This window comes from Sporobolomyces salmoneus (genome assembly GCF_050403485.1).
Source record: "Sporobolomyces salmoneus JCM6883 DNA, S_salmoneus_JCM6883_v1_ctg1, whole genome shotgun sequence".
NCBI lineage: Eukaryota > Fungi > Basidiomycota > Microbotryomycetes > Sporidiobolales > Sporidiobolaceae > Sporobolomyces > Sporobolomyces salmoneus.
This window is the reverse complement of record NW_027481162.1, coordinates 702,756-716,317: the sequence shown is the minus strand read 5'-3', so window position 1 is coordinate 716,317 and position 13,562 is coordinate 702,756. Positions and strand designations below refer to the sequence as shown.

The following is a 13,562-nucleotide window of genomic DNA, read 5'->3' as shown; positions in this document are numbered from 1 at the left end:
AAGTGTTTAGCGATCGAGGGACTCCCGGGACATTGTCGAGTGTTCGGAGATGGGGACAGGCTGATCGGTGAGAGAGAGGAGGAATTCCGGTTCAATCGCTCGTGGCTCCTTTCTACTTGCTTTTGGGCCGTGTAGCGATAAGACGAGTATGAATCGAGGCCGGATGAGAGTTGAATTGGAAAGGTGAAAGGGAAAGACGATTCAACTGTCGCTCGACTCGTCGCTTGCAAGCTTCTCCACGAGAAGATTTCGCAAGCTTCTGCGATCGATTCCGAGTCTTGTCTCTCGTCGCAGTTTTTTCTCGTTGCATCCTTCGAGGCATCTCGCTTTATCCTACCAGGAGCAGCACTCGAGAGAACGCCCGAAAGAAACCGGAAAATTGAGCTTTCCCTTCTCAATCAAAGTCCTCTCGTGAGTCATGCGAGCTCAGAGGAGAGGGAGTCAATTAGCCTCTCTCCTGCTCGAGACAATGCCGCTCAACACTGAAGCCCGACTCGCCGAGGCATGTACCGCAAGAGAGAGTGACTTGAAAAATACCGATAAATTGTTACTCATTTCTATCTTTGCTCTGCTTCCTCCTCCGCCTCTACTGCTCTCAAGAACCCATCAAATTCCTCCTTCTTCATCGGATACGTATGTTGTCCTTCCTCCGGATAACTCCTCCCTCTAACCTCGTCGACATATTCCCTGATTCCTCTCACGGCTTCTTCCCCAACGTTTCCAAACTTTTTAACGAATTTCGGTCCGATATGACTAGGCGAAGGATCTCCTCCCAACATATCGAGTTGTACCAACACTTGACCGTCCGTCCTATTCCCAGCACCGATTCCAATCGTCGGAGCTTGAATTCGTTCCGAAACGTGTTCCGCAATTTCTGAAGGAACCGCTTCCAACACCATTGAGAATACTCCCGCACGATCCAACGCCCTAGCATCTTTCAACACTTTCAGTGCTCCCGCTGACGTTTTCCCTTGTACTCGAAACCCTCCGAGACTCGATGCTCGTTGTGGAGTTAATCCAATATGACCCATAACCGGGATTCCCATCCTCGTTAAATGTTCAACGAGGGGTACGATTTCTTCTCCTCCTTCAATCTTGACTCCATCCATGTTCCCTTCCTGAATTAATCGAATCGCAGCTTTGACTCCATCCGAAATCGAGGCGTGATAAGTACCGAACGGAAGGTCGGCGATCAAGAGAGAGGTGTGACAACCTCGAGCGACGGATCGACAGTGATAGAGTAGTTCATCGAGGGAGAGGGAAGTAGTCGAGGAGTAACCGCATGCGACCATCGCGAGTGAATCTCCAACGAGACAAATATCGATTCCTCGTTTCGTCGTAGTCGTCGCACCGGTCGAAGAAGAGGAAGAGGAAGAGGAAGGGGAAGAGGAGGGAAGAGAGGCGGCTTCAATGTATCGAGCGGAAGGGTAATCGTGTGCGGTGAGCATCGTGATGGGAATCTTTTTACGTTTGAAACTTTGCAAGTCGAGGACGGTACGTTTCTTGCGAGGAACTGGGGGAGGACCTTGAGCTGCTGATACAGAGGACGATAGAGGGGCTAAACATTCATGAGAGAGAATAGTAACCGGTGATGAGTCATCAAACGCGAGAAGAACCATCAACGGGAGAGAGAAAGAGAAAGGGAAACAAACGTACAGGGTTTCTCGGAAGGGTACGAGCTATAAGACCTCGTTTGTCCGTTCACACTACCGCATTTACAGCCAGTTCGGTGGAGAATCTGAGGACCGGAGAGGGGAGTGAACCGGAAAGTTGAGGTAGAAGCGAACGGAACCGACGAGGAGAGGGAAGCCGATGAGCCACGTAGCGCCGATAGTATTGGTCGAGCTACTGAACCTGTACTCATGGTAGTTCGGCTCGAATGAGAGGTTCAGTGAGAGGTTCGAGGGAGAACAGTTCGAGAGATTTTTTGGGACCGGCACTTTCTCATCTCGACCTCAAAGCCGACGACCTATCAAGCACATAGTCTACCTTGGACAGTCCTCAAAAGATTACTACTGCTGAACCGAGATCGATCCGACCCATCTACGATCTTCCGAAATGATGCAAACCGCTCGACAATCGAATCGGCTGTTACGCTCGACTCTACCGCTACTACGAACCACTGGACGACCCACGAGAACATCGCAGATCGTTCCAGCTTGCCGGAGATGCGAATCGACCTCTTCTTCGCATCCTTTAGCAGGGCAGGATTCGTTCAATCAACAACAAGCTAGTACTGGCCTCGCTGGGTCCTCACACGATCGAGGAACTACTACAAGGGTACCTCCTACCGAGCTCTTAACCGTCCTCGAGGAAACGATCAAGGTCAGTGTTCTTGTCGTTGATTTCGCAAGAATCGATAAAGCAGTATGACTGACGCTCGTTTCGCGATAGACTCACGGCCCTCTACCCGTACCCCGATTCATGGCGTTATGCTTGAACCATCCTACTCTCGGATACTATACGACTCGAACAGTCTTCGGAAAAGAGGGAGATTTCATTACTTCTCCTGAAATCTCGCAAGTGTTCGGAGAGGTCAGTCTTCGAAGGTCGCTTATCATCAGACGGAGAAACGTGTCTGATGTAGGCTTCGTCGTCACTGTCAGCTACTTGGTATCTGGTATGTTACGCAATGGCTGCAACAAGGAGCTCCGAAGAAAGTTCGAGTAGTCGAGCTAGGGCCTGGACGAGGTACTCTCCTCGCAGATGTTCTCAGAGTACGTCGCTTCCTCTCCTCTCGATGCTGAAACCCCCGTTGACGAACTCCTCCGCTTCGTGAAAATTCAGACGTTCAAATCCCTTCCCGCGCATTCTTCTCCCCCAGTCACCTCGATCCATCTCGTCGAGCAATCAGAAGCCTTACAAGGAGTACAGAAAGAAGCGTTACGGAAGTCTGGATTCGGGGAGACTCCGGTTTATTGGCATCGAAACGTCGAGGAGGTTCCAAAAGGTGAGCTCAGTCTTCGTCAACATGTCTGTCAAGAGAAAGCTCATGTTGACAACTTGAGTGTTCGCTAGGTGAGGATGAGTTCACGGTAGCGATCGCTCATGAATTCTTTGATGCGTTACCAATTCATATCTTCGAGGTAAGTTCCGATTCTCTCTTGTTCGGTCCATGTGCAGGTTGTGTGCTGACGAACTTCGCTCTCCTCGTTACTGCAGAATACTGAGAAAGGATGGCGAGAAGTTCTAGTAGATATCGCCGATCCCAAATCTTCCGTCCTGTTCGTCCTTCACTCCTTGTCTCTGTCCCGCATCCTCACCCTCTCACTGACTTCTCGCCCTCCCGTTTCGTGCAACAGTGTTAGTTCCGAGAAGAAAGAGCCCCTTCGACTCGTCCTCTCCCCGACCCAAACTCCCGCCTCAGCGCTCTACTCTTCCCTCGCCCAAGCTCTTCTTCGCGAATCCCCTATCGCTCAATCCCCTACCCTTCATTCCGCTGCGCCTTCTCCACAGACCCCTCTCTTGAACGTGGATACGACCCTACCTCCTCCGCCCTCACCATCTCTCTCGTCAACAGCCCAAGGAAGACCGGGAGTGAAGAATCTCACTGCGGAGAGATTCGCGAGATTACCGATTGGATCTAGGATTGAGATCTCCCCTTCTTCCTATGAGATTGCGAGAGGGTTCGCAAACCTAGTCGAAGGTGGAGGGGCGGGGTTGATCATCGATTATGGGGATTCAAAGGCGTTTGGAAGGAGTTGGAGAGTAAGTCTGGTTTCATCGCTCACTCTAGACCTTGCTTGAAGGATGACTCCGCTGACGACTTGGTTGTACGTGTGGCTGAGTAGGGGTTCAGGAAGCATCAAGTAGTTGATCCGTTAACGGAACCGGGTCATACAGATTTAACTGCGAATGTCGATTTCTCGTATCTAGCTGAAGCACTGAGTGAATTCGGTACGTCTCTCTCGTCTATAGCGTCCTTTTCGAGGTTCCTTCGTCCCTCTTCGCCGCCTGCCTCTCCATCTTGGTTTTTTTCGACGATCTTTTTCCCTCTCGACCCGAACTGACTCCCCCTCTTCCGTTTCATCCCCAGCGACTCCCCACGGTCCCCTCCCGCAATCCGCATTCCTCACCTCCCTCGGACTCGCCCCACGTCTAGCGGCACTCATGAAGAACGCGACGAGTGAAGAGAGGAAGAAAGAGATCGATAGTAGTGGGAAACGATTGATTGATGGATTAGGGATGGGAGGGCAGTATAAAGTGATGGGAATCACTCCGAAGCAGCATAGCGAGAAGGGAAAGGGAGCGAAGGAGGAGTGCTATCCGTTTGATTTGGAGGGGATTTGAGCTGAAACGAAACGAAGTGGTTACAAGCAACAATTCGGAGAAGATAGGGCCAAAGACAACATGGAGAGAAAAGATATGCTACAGAAAGAGGGGTGGTTCAGTGTCGTCGACGAACAGGGGGAGAAGCAGATCTTCGACGAGAATGCGTAGGTGGAGACTGGTTTGAACGAGATTCCTCTTGTTGACTTGAGCGACTTCGTTCGAGGTCTGGAGGTAGTGACGGCGTATAATCTTCCTCCTCATCCTCATCGCGTCTCGGTTCACTCGATCGTCTTCGTTGATCCCTTTCCGACCCGCGCTCGTCTCTTCGTTCGTCTCCGTTTCGACTCTGATTCGCACCCACCGTCGTGCTGACCACTCCTCCCTGAGCCCTCTCCCTATCCTCCTTCGCCTTCTCCCTCCCTCTCCTCAATTTCTTCCCACATTCCCTACACACCACAACTTTAACCAAACTCGATTTCTTCTCCCCTTGTTCGACGTACCCAAAATTCATTTCATTCTCTTCCAGTCTCGTTCGAACCAAGGGTTGAGACGATTCCGGGTCGATGGGGAGATCCTCCGTGTCGTTGTCATCGTCGTTGTTGAGTTGGGAGTGAGAGGCTTGCAGGGAAGGGTCGGGTTGATGGAATTGACAGCGGAGGGATGCGCAGGTTAAGTGACCGATTCCAGAGAGAACTTCGGCTTCGGTTCTCCATCGAAGACCAATCTATCGAGGGGTAGAGAACAAGGTCAATGCCACATTTTCGCAAAGAAAAAAACAAGGCTGGAAGAAACCGAGAGATGCTCACTTGACCGGTCTTCCAGTGTTTGAGGTTCACGATTGCGAACTCTTTGAACAAAATCGTAGTATTTGAGAGCTAGTTGGTCTTCCCACGAAAGCGCCGAAGGATCAACTTCATTCGAACGCACGAACCTGTCAATCCTCACCGTTCTTCTCAGCTCGTTCTCCAGGGTACAGGGCTGAGAGAGCGACAAACCGACTGATGGCGTTCCTTGAGGATATCCAACTCGTGCTTCGTCTTCGGCTGAGAGGGACCAACTCCTCGAGAATACGAATTTCGAGCGTCCCATAACCGCTTATCTCGATCGTGCGCGTTCAGGGGTTCGAGAGTCTTCAGTGGCTTCTTCCGTGACGAGCTAGACATGTTCGGGTTGAAGAGGGGAGGAGGAAGAGAGGGAAGTTCGGGAACTCGTTTTCGGATCCTCACTTTCAACTAACAACCAAATACACAACTATGGGAGGACACGGAGGATACCGTAAGCAATCACTCTCCCACCACTAGGCGGACACGCGAGCTGACCCTCCCTTCATTGATTGTAGAACCCGTCAAAGTGATCTCGAATCTCCTTCATCTCTCTTGCGCCGCCGAGCTCTCACTGACCCCTGGATGACCTCTATGCTCACTTTATAGCTTGACCCTGGAGTTGAATCATGGAATTACATGGTTCGTTCCTTCCCCTCTCATCTCTCATCATTCTCTCGCTCACCCTACCTCACCCTGTGCGTAGAGGGAGAACGTTTGGCGTCATTTCAGGTTCACGAAAACTACTGCTCGGTTATCTTTGATCTGGGGAGTTCTCGTCCCCGTCGGAGTTTTCGCGTTCGCTCAACGACAAGATGTCAGTCCTCTCTCCCTTCTCTCTTCTCTCTCGTTCGTCCGGGTTCAGATACTGAATGAGTTTGAGACGACGAATCAGCTCAAATGGGATATCGTTGGAGCTAGGCGAGATGATCCAATCGCTCGATTTGGTACTTCTTCGGTGAGACCATCGGAACGAGCAGCGGCGGCGGCGGCGGAGGACTCGAAGGATGAAGAGTAAACAGATTTTCTAGCAGTTGTGCAAAACGTATCATTAGGCCTCCCCTGCATACGCCGCGAGAAAGAGAAAGAATAAGAGAATGAATCGAGATTTTATCGCGAGAGTCGTCGAGCTCGACAGCAAATTCAACTTTGCTATTGACCTTACTGTTTCGAATTAGAGACGAAATTGAGTTTCAGAGTACTGTAGGAAAGAGTTTAATTAAATTGCTCTGACCCCTTCTGCAGATCGCGGTAAGTGAACGATGACAATTTTGTCGTTTCGTCTTTTCCTGCACTCTCTGCGCTGCTTTCTCTCTCGAACAACAAGGTACATGGACGACACGCCTTCGAACCGCGACCAGGATGCGAAACCCTCTCACGTAAGCCGTCGTTCAACTCTTTCCCCCCTTCGCGCTTCATTCGATCCTGATCAGATCGATCGACCTAAATTCCTTTTCTGTTTGTGTATTGTAAAAGCCTGAACGACCAGTCCCTACTCCTCATCCACCTACTCCATCCGACCTCGAGAGGTTAGCACCGATTCCAGAAGTTAGGGATACGAGGTTTCGATCAAAGTCGAATGATTCAACAACTTCCTCGACTCGGAGTTTTGGAGGAGGACAATCTTCGACCTCTCATTTACCTCCGCTACCTCCGACGTTCCATACAAATCTCGATCAAAGGGGCGAAGGGAGAACTTCGGAACCGTCCCCGTTACAGAGTTCGATAGGTTATTCCTTGTCGAAATTATTGACCTTGTCAAGTTTCACCTCCTTCATTAGCTCTCAACATGGTTACCAAGGTCAGCCTCCACTCTCCTACTCTTTCCAGGGACTGCACTGAACCCTCGGTCCTTGCGTGTAGACTTTTGGGAATACCTCCTCGCTTACTCGTCTCCTCACCTTCACACCCTCGAACTCCAACGAGACCTCCAAGCTCTCATCCGACTCACTTCTCACAGTTCCTCCGCCGCTAGAGCAATGAGGGACGTCTATTGTACTCCGTCGGGGGAGAAGAAGGTCATGTTGAAGGCGGATTTGGACGGAGATGGAGACGCAGACTTCATGAGTGATATGGGGGACGCTTTGATGGAGATTGCAGAACCACCAGATGGACTCGAGAGGGCGAGTAGGCATCTGTTACAGGAGTTGTATCAAAATGAATTCGAGGTGAGTCCGCAACGCAATCTCGCTCTTAAAAGGAAAAGAAAGCTCATGAAAGAGTTTCGTTCCTTCCTTGTAGGCATTCGTCAAACATCGTCTATTAGCTCATACAAAACTACAACTCGAAAAACGAGATTTAAACCAAAACGATGTCGCCGGGTTAGGGGAAGCGTTCGTTTTATCGAATCCGAAATTACACGATTGTCCGATCGTTCTAGCTTCCCCGGCGTTCTCGGCGTTGACGGGATATACGCAGGAAGAAATTATTGGGAGGAACTGTAGGTTCTTGCAAGGGGAGAGCACGGAACCGGGGAGTGTGAACGAGATTCGAATCGCGATTAAAGAACAAAGATGTGAGTTCGCTTCCTCTCGTCCGTATTTGATGAGATCGACTGATGAAAAGGTTGTCGACTGCAGCGATTACTCAACTACTACTCAACTACGACAAATCGGGAGCACCCTTCTTCAACTTGCTCTGCATCGTACCTCTTTTCTCCCCGTCAGGCGAACTTATCTATTTCATCGGTAAGTCACCTCCTCGTTCTTCACTCCCAGAGGTCTCGAGCTCACGCAATGAGATCATGCCTCAGGTGGTCAAACGGACGTCACCGGAGCACTCGGAAACGGTTCAAGATTGGCCTTACCTGGAGGAAGTCGCTTGTCTCAACCTGCCGCCCTCACCATCAATTCTCCCGAAATCAACCTCTCGGCGTTCTCTCCCGTCGTACAAACTTTCCAAAGCTACGCGAATTCTCCTTCAGTACGGAACATTTCTCCCTCCCCGAGCAATAAAACCGGAGGAGAAGAAGAAGATTTGAGCACGAGATCCGATACACCAACTTCGACGAATCAGAAACCTGAATCGATCCATTCTACTTCTACGACGAGTACTTCGTCCTCCTCGCACATTCAACCTACTTCGGGCGATCATTACGGTTCAGAATTAGTCGACCTTTCGACCGCACCCTCTTCCTCTCCCTCTACAGAATCCAACTCTTCCTCCACTAACAGCGACAAGAAACAATCATCTGGTTCCTCGACAACGCTACCGATTCGACCAAAACCTTTCTCCCGATCTTCCGCATCAAACCTGAATCGAAATTCGTTCCTCGGACCGAAATCTTGGACAAAGAGCAGTAGTGAACCTGGCAAACAGAAGAACGAGTCGAATTCGGGGAAGAACGAGAAGGAACCTAGGTTGGAGTATCAACAGGGAACGGTGGAGAGAAGGATTCATGATTTCCAGACGACTTATGAGAAAGTAATTCTCGTTTCTCGAGCAGGCAAGTCACGTCTATCTCTCTCGTCCCTGCTCTTGTTGCTGTGAGCTGACTCGCGTTCGACTTCATAGATCGAAAGATCTTATTCAACACGAGCGCATTCCTTCGATTCTGTGGATTACCAGCTTCGACAGCGGCTCAAATCGATAATTCAGCTCTCATTCAGACCGATCTATTGGACGTGATCAAAGGACCTTCGAATCGCTCTGAGAGTACCAGTGACGTCAAGAACAAGATTTCAAAAGCTTTCGAAGAAGGGAAACCTTGTAGCGTACAATGTGGGATCAAAGTCGGAGAGGAAAAGAAAACGATCTTGTGGGTTTCTCTCCCTCTCCCTCTCTCTTTCGACTGAGTCGAGACTGATGATGATTCGGAGCGAGTTATGTAGTAGTAGAGCTCGATCAGCAGCTGGCGGCGTTCCCACCGCCCATGGGGTTTTACATTTGACGCCGATGAAAGACATCAATGAGCAAACTACCGCTTATGTCGCGATGTGAGTCTCTCTCTCCTATATTCAGTCTCATTTCATCGATACTGATCACGAGCTCGTTGGACAGCTTCGCTTGAAACGTCCTCTCTCGAATGCTCTGAGAAACGTTTTTCTCTTTCTTTCCCTCGCGTATAGATATCCCTCTTCTCTTCTCTTTTCCTGTCCATACGTTCTTTATCGTCCGTTCATCCTCATATTACCTCAGCTCATCTCTAGCAACACCTAATCATCGCATCTCAGCTGTTGATATCATATTCCTTCTTTTTTTCCCTGTTGTTTCGAAAAGAAGACCATTTCTTCCCCTCTGCTGTAACTGATCTCGTTGACACTCTCCCCTTCCGTCTGATCCTCACTGGCTCATAAGGAGTTGGTTCGAAGAGGTAGCACCAACGCATTCGAAAATCGGAAGGACCGAGAAAACTGCCTCTTTTTCTCTCTCTCCTCTCTCCCCTCTCTCTCTCTTCGCCACTCCAATCGCAACGAGTATCGACGATGACTACTCTCAATGGCGACACGATGCAAGCATCTACGACCAGTGTAAACCCTACCTTGTGAGTCTCGGATCCTTCCTTCGCTCGTTCTCCCTCGGAATCAGGTCAGCTGACCTCTTCTTCCATCCTCTCTATCTCTATCTATCTCTATCTCTCTCTCTTTGTCACTACTAGCCACGATGCTACCGACTTTGACAAACTCTTGCAAGATTGGGCGCCTCGAGCTCCTCCTCTCGACCAACTCCCTCCATCGCATGCGGAACCATACCTCCCCTCTGGAGCCGCCTCGATCCTGTCCGTCTCTTCTCGAGGCTGTTACCGTCCAACTTCGAAACCGTTCAACCTCCCCTTGAGTCCCAATCAAGAATCAATGTCGTATTCTCTCGCTCGATTACTCTCTCGACCTCGTTTCGCATCGTTCCTCTCGACTCCACTCGGCTACTCTCAATTCAAAGCTCACCTCTCTCAACACGCTCCTCCCGAACTCGTTACCGAATTGGAGTTGTGGAAGGATTTGTCCGTCTTGAGGAACTTGAACTTGCAGAATGCGTTCGCGGCGAAAGGACTCTCGAAAGTTTATCAAGATGAACTCGTCGATGGATTCGTACCTCGTGGAGTATCGAAGGAGTTGGTACAAGGTCTTCAAGGTCTCACGACTCAAGCGACGGGATTGCTTCGAGGTCCAACGGCTCATTTGCTCGACAGTTTCTACGCCTCCGAGTTTGAAGTGAGTTCTCCTACCTTTCTTTCGACATCGTCTTGTCGAGTTGATCTCGGCTCTTTTGCAGAACTTCATGAGGTCTAGACTCGTCACTCACACCCAAGAACAACTCACTCGTTACCAATTGCACGGATCTGAAGCTCGCACGGGAATGTAAGCTCGGACTCTCGTTCTTTCTTTCTTGCACGGTGCTCACTGTCTCTCCTTCACAGTGGCGAGGCGTATGTGCTCGTCAACCCTCGCTTGCAAGATCGTCCGATCGTACTCGTCTCTCCAGGATTCGAGAAACTTACGGCAAGCTCGATCGCTCCGAATTCTGCAACTGAGTCGAACAACTGACATTTTCGAGAGACACACAGGGTTATCGAGCGAATCAAATCATCGGAAGGAACTGTCGCTTCTTGCAAGGGAAATCTTCGAGTCCCGCCGCCGTGAAAGCGATCAAAAAAGCTGTCGATGGAGGATACGATATCACTCAACTCATTCTCAACTACACTGCTGAAGTAAGCCTCTTCTCTGTCTGTCTCTACGAGTGTTTGTGCTCACCCTGTCGAACTGCTCTGCAGGGTCGACCTTTCATGGTGAGATTTCTTCGATCTTTTGTTGAATCTTTCGAAAACTGACATTCTGCGATTCCAAGAACTTGCTCACGATGATCGCTCTCCACGACGCCGGAGGAAACCTCACGTACATCGTAGGGGGTCAAACCGATCTTACCGAACCGATCGTCAACGTTTTACAATCTCACGAAGAAATCTTCAACGCGTCTCTCGATCAACTCAGTGAACCGGTTCAAATCGAAGCGAAAGATTCAGCTGTTGCGAACGAATCTCTCAAGATTGACATGCCAGTCTCGTTGAGAGGTGCGGAAGGGGATGGATCGAAGGAAGGTGTTCATCAAACTCGTTTCGAAAAAGTGAGTACTTTCGTCGACTTTTCAACTCGAGTCTCTCAAGCTCACACTGTCGTACTCGTCATAGCTCAAAGAACTCTACCACAAGCTCGTCGGAGAGAAACTCTCGTTCAAACGCGAAGATTTCAGGAAAGAAACTCAGAAAGAAGAAGAGAAACCTCAAGAAGGTGGTGTTCTCGTCCCGCCTCGTTCCGCTACGAAAAATGCGAAAGCTATCGAATCTATCGCTTTGGAATACTCTACGACTTACGACAAACTACTCGTTGTCAAACAATCCAGTTGAGTGGTCCCCTCTTAGTTGCTCTCTTGATCCGAGCTCGACTGATTAGCAGGACACGTGGCTCGACAGATCGAGAGATCGTATTCGCTACTTCTGGATTCTTGAGGCACGTCGCTCTCCCCGGAACGACTCGTCAAGACATCGAACAATCCCCTCTCGTCCACCTCGATTTGCTCGAGATCGTCGTCGCTCCTACTCACCCTCCTCACACGGGAGACGAACAAGGAGTTTCGACGAGTACGAAAGAAGTTCGTGAAAAAGTCAAACGTGCGATTGAGAAAGGAGTTCAGGCTAGTTTCGCTTGTGGAATTCAGTACAAAGGGTGAGTCCTCTCTCTCGATAGGGGCCTCGCGATTCGAGCTGACGGTTCGTCTCGTCTCGTTGTGGTTGGCAGTGCTCAAGATCAACCTCAAGCTTCGATCCCTCTCGTCAGCGGCAGACTTTACATTAGTCCTCTTCGCGACATGCTTGGATTACCGGCTGCCTCTTCTGTGGTGTACGTCTGTTCCCTCTTTTCGACCTGGCATGAGCTCATACCGTCGTCCGTTGATCGCACTACAGATTCGCTTGAAGTCTGTTTCAATCAGCTTGAAAAAGGATTCGTGAATGTTTCGTTTTGTCTTTGCTTCTTGTCGTTGTAATCTCTCGTCTAATGCGAACTTGTATATACGACTCTGCTATCTCAATCTTCTGTTGAGCGATCGATCACAGAGAGACTCACGGAGAGTGACAAAGTCTCAAAGATCTCACTCGGTCGCAGGCCAGGTCAGAGAGAGGATAGCTGGAAATGATACATTTTCTCGACTGACTGATACGAATGGTGATAGTGATGGTGCTAAGGAATAAGTGAGAGATAGTCCGAAAGTCCCTAAGGTTTCTTGACCTCTCGGTTCACAGTTGATTCGATCAAATCCCAACCCGCTTTATCGTCTCCCCAATTCGCTTGCATCTCCTCGAATGCATCCCACCACCTATCGAAAACGACCAAGGAACGTCAACACAATGCACGACGCGACGAAAGAGAAGAGAGAGAAAGGAAGATTACCATTTATGAGTTTCGTAATCCTGATCTCCCTCGGGTAATCGATGATACCAAGGTTTCTTCAAGATCAAATGAACGTTCTTAACATCCTCATCCCTCCACATCTCTGGATGACAATACCTCAACGTCTTCAATGCGTTGTATCGATAACTGATCGGTTCGAATTTCCCTTCGAAGAAATCGGCGAGGAGGTCTTGATCGGGGAAACCGTAGGATGCGACTCGAGGATCGTTGTAGAGGAAATCTAGGATCGAGGAGAAAGTTCCGGAGGAAGGTTGGAGGACGACGAGACCGGAGTTGAGACGGGAATGAGTTGATTTCGTGAATTTCGAGACGGGGAGAGGGGTAGTGAGATTGGCTTGAGTGTGACCGCAGTTTTCGGGGATCCTATCTCATCAAACGAACGGTGTGAATGAAAGTTAAGGTAGAGATCGAGAGAGCACGAGAGAAAAAGGAAGTCTTACCAATCGGAGGGATAATGCGACAGTTTCTTCGGGTTACAGGTGCAAGCGTGAGCAGCTGCGATCCATCCAGGCTCCAAAGGCATCTCCATCAACTCGTCCATATTTCGAGTGACTATCATGTCTGAATCGAGCATTACAACTCGCTGAAATTCGAAAATCGGACAAGGAGAAAGTCAGTCTCCCTCATCTCTCAAACTCCGACAGAGCAGTACGAGGGATAGCTCACCTCGTATTCAGTCATTTCGAAGCACCTCAACTTGGTCCAAGTATCGTTGAACCTCTGATCGTGTTCATCGAGTTTCTTTCCTTTCTCTGGCGGATCGATGTATTTAATATCCCTCACTCTGATCCCTTTGCGTTGTAGGATGTCCCTCGCTTGTTCAGGTAGTTCCGGAGTTGCGAATACGACGAGAGGGTATTGAGATTTGACGCGTTGGAGAGAATGATGAAGTACGAGACATCCTTGTAGGTAAGAGACTTTGGTGAGGAGTGTGACCCACGCTTTACCACTGTCCGAGTTGACCATTGTTGCCTTGCCGGGAGAAGTGCGAAGTGAAGGGAAGAGGGCCAGATGACGGAGTTTTCGACTTCTCCGAATTCGATCGGTCGATCCGATGTCAAAAAGT

The 13,562-nt window shown here is 49.7% G+C and overlaps 7 protein-coding genes across 7 annotated transcripts; 4 read left to right on the top strand and 3 right to left on the bottom strand.

Moving 5' to 3' along the window:
- Nucleotides 1-557: 557 nt before the first annotated feature.
- Nucleotides 558-1,864, bottom strand: ECM31 (3-methyl-2-oxobutanoate hydroxymethyltransferase; the record flags this gene model as incomplete). The annotated part of the gene is made up of 2 exons (XM_076628404.1): nucleotides 558-1,558; nucleotides 1,657-1,864. The coding sequence occupies 2 exons, from the start codon at nucleotides 1,862-1,864 to the stop codon at nucleotides 558-560; spliced, it is 1,209 nt and encodes a 402-aa protein (XP_076491805.1).
- Nucleotides 1,865-2,058: 194 nt separating this feature from the next.
- Nucleotides 2,059-4,290, top strand: JCM6883_007572 (class I SAM-dependent methyltransferase; the record flags this gene model as incomplete). Its single annotated transcript, XM_076628403.1, has 9 exons — nucleotides 2,059-2,325; nucleotides 2,395-2,535; nucleotides 2,607-2,717; nucleotides 2,788-2,950; nucleotides 3,019-3,086; nucleotides 3,163-3,224; nucleotides 3,303-3,708; nucleotides 3,792-3,897; nucleotides 4,037-4,290. The coding sequence occupies 9 exons, from the start codon at nucleotides 2,059-2,061 to the stop codon at nucleotides 4,288-4,290; spliced, it is 1,578 nt and encodes a 525-aa protein (XP_076491804.1).
- A 97-nt stretch (nucleotides 4,291-4,387) lies between these two features.
- On the bottom strand, nucleotides 4,388-5,435 carry JCM6883_007571 (uncharacterized protein; the record flags this gene model as incomplete). The annotated part of the gene is made up of 3 exons (XM_076628402.1): nucleotides 4,388-4,996; nucleotides 5,065-5,203; nucleotides 5,272-5,435. 3 exons carry the CDS (start codon nucleotides 5,433-5,435, stop codon nucleotides 4,388-4,390), a joined length of 912 nt encoding a protein of 303 aa, XP_076491803.1.
- A 90-nt stretch (nucleotides 5,436-5,525) lies between these two features.
- JCM6883_007570 (uncharacterized protein) lies at nucleotides 5,526-6,111 on the top strand (the record flags this gene model as incomplete). The annotated part of the gene is made up of 5 exons (XM_076628401.1): nucleotides 5,526-5,547; nucleotides 5,612-5,622; nucleotides 5,703-5,735; nucleotides 5,800-5,910; nucleotides 5,989-6,111. The coding sequence occupies 5 exons, from the start codon at nucleotides 5,526-5,528 to the stop codon at nucleotides 6,109-6,111; spliced, it is 300 nt and encodes a 99-aa protein (XP_076491802.1).
- Nucleotides 6,112-6,424: 313 nt separating this feature from the next.
- On the top strand, nucleotides 6,425-9,102 carry JCM6883_007569 (uncharacterized protein; the record flags this gene model as incomplete). Its single annotated transcript, XM_076628400.1, has 9 exons — nucleotides 6,425-6,472; nucleotides 6,570-6,894; nucleotides 6,957-7,261; nucleotides 7,335-7,608; nucleotides 7,673-7,780; nucleotides 7,846-8,547; nucleotides 8,607-8,850; nucleotides 8,924-9,028; nucleotides 9,093-9,102. 9 exons carry the CDS (start codon nucleotides 6,425-6,427, stop codon nucleotides 9,100-9,102), a joined length of 2,121 nt encoding a protein of 706 aa, XP_076491801.1.
- Nucleotides 9,103-9,541: 439 nt separating this feature from the next.
- JCM6883_007568 (uncharacterized protein) lies at nucleotides 9,542-12,001 on the top strand (the record flags this gene model as incomplete). Its single annotated transcript, XM_076628399.1, has 11 exons — nucleotides 9,542-9,576; nucleotides 9,691-10,243; nucleotides 10,305-10,390; nucleotides 10,450-10,531; nucleotides 10,597-10,740; nucleotides 10,804-10,818; nucleotides 10,878-11,153; nucleotides 11,218-11,428; nucleotides 11,500-11,752; nucleotides 11,825-11,926; nucleotides 11,992-12,001. 11 exons carry the CDS (start codon nucleotides 9,542-9,544, stop codon nucleotides 11,999-12,001), a joined length of 1,767 nt encoding a protein of 588 aa, XP_076491800.1.
- A 297-nt stretch (nucleotides 12,002-12,298) lies between these two features.
- Nucleotides 12,299-13,462, bottom strand: GNT1 (glucose N-acetyltransferase; the record flags this gene model as incomplete). Its single annotated transcript, XM_076628398.1, has 4 exons — nucleotides 12,299-12,401; nucleotides 12,476-12,859; nucleotides 12,937-13,079; nucleotides 13,163-13,462. 4 exons carry the CDS (start codon nucleotides 13,460-13,462, stop codon nucleotides 12,299-12,301), a joined length of 930 nt encoding a protein of 309 aa, XP_076491799.1.
- Nucleotides 13,463-13,562: the final 100 nt, after the last annotated feature.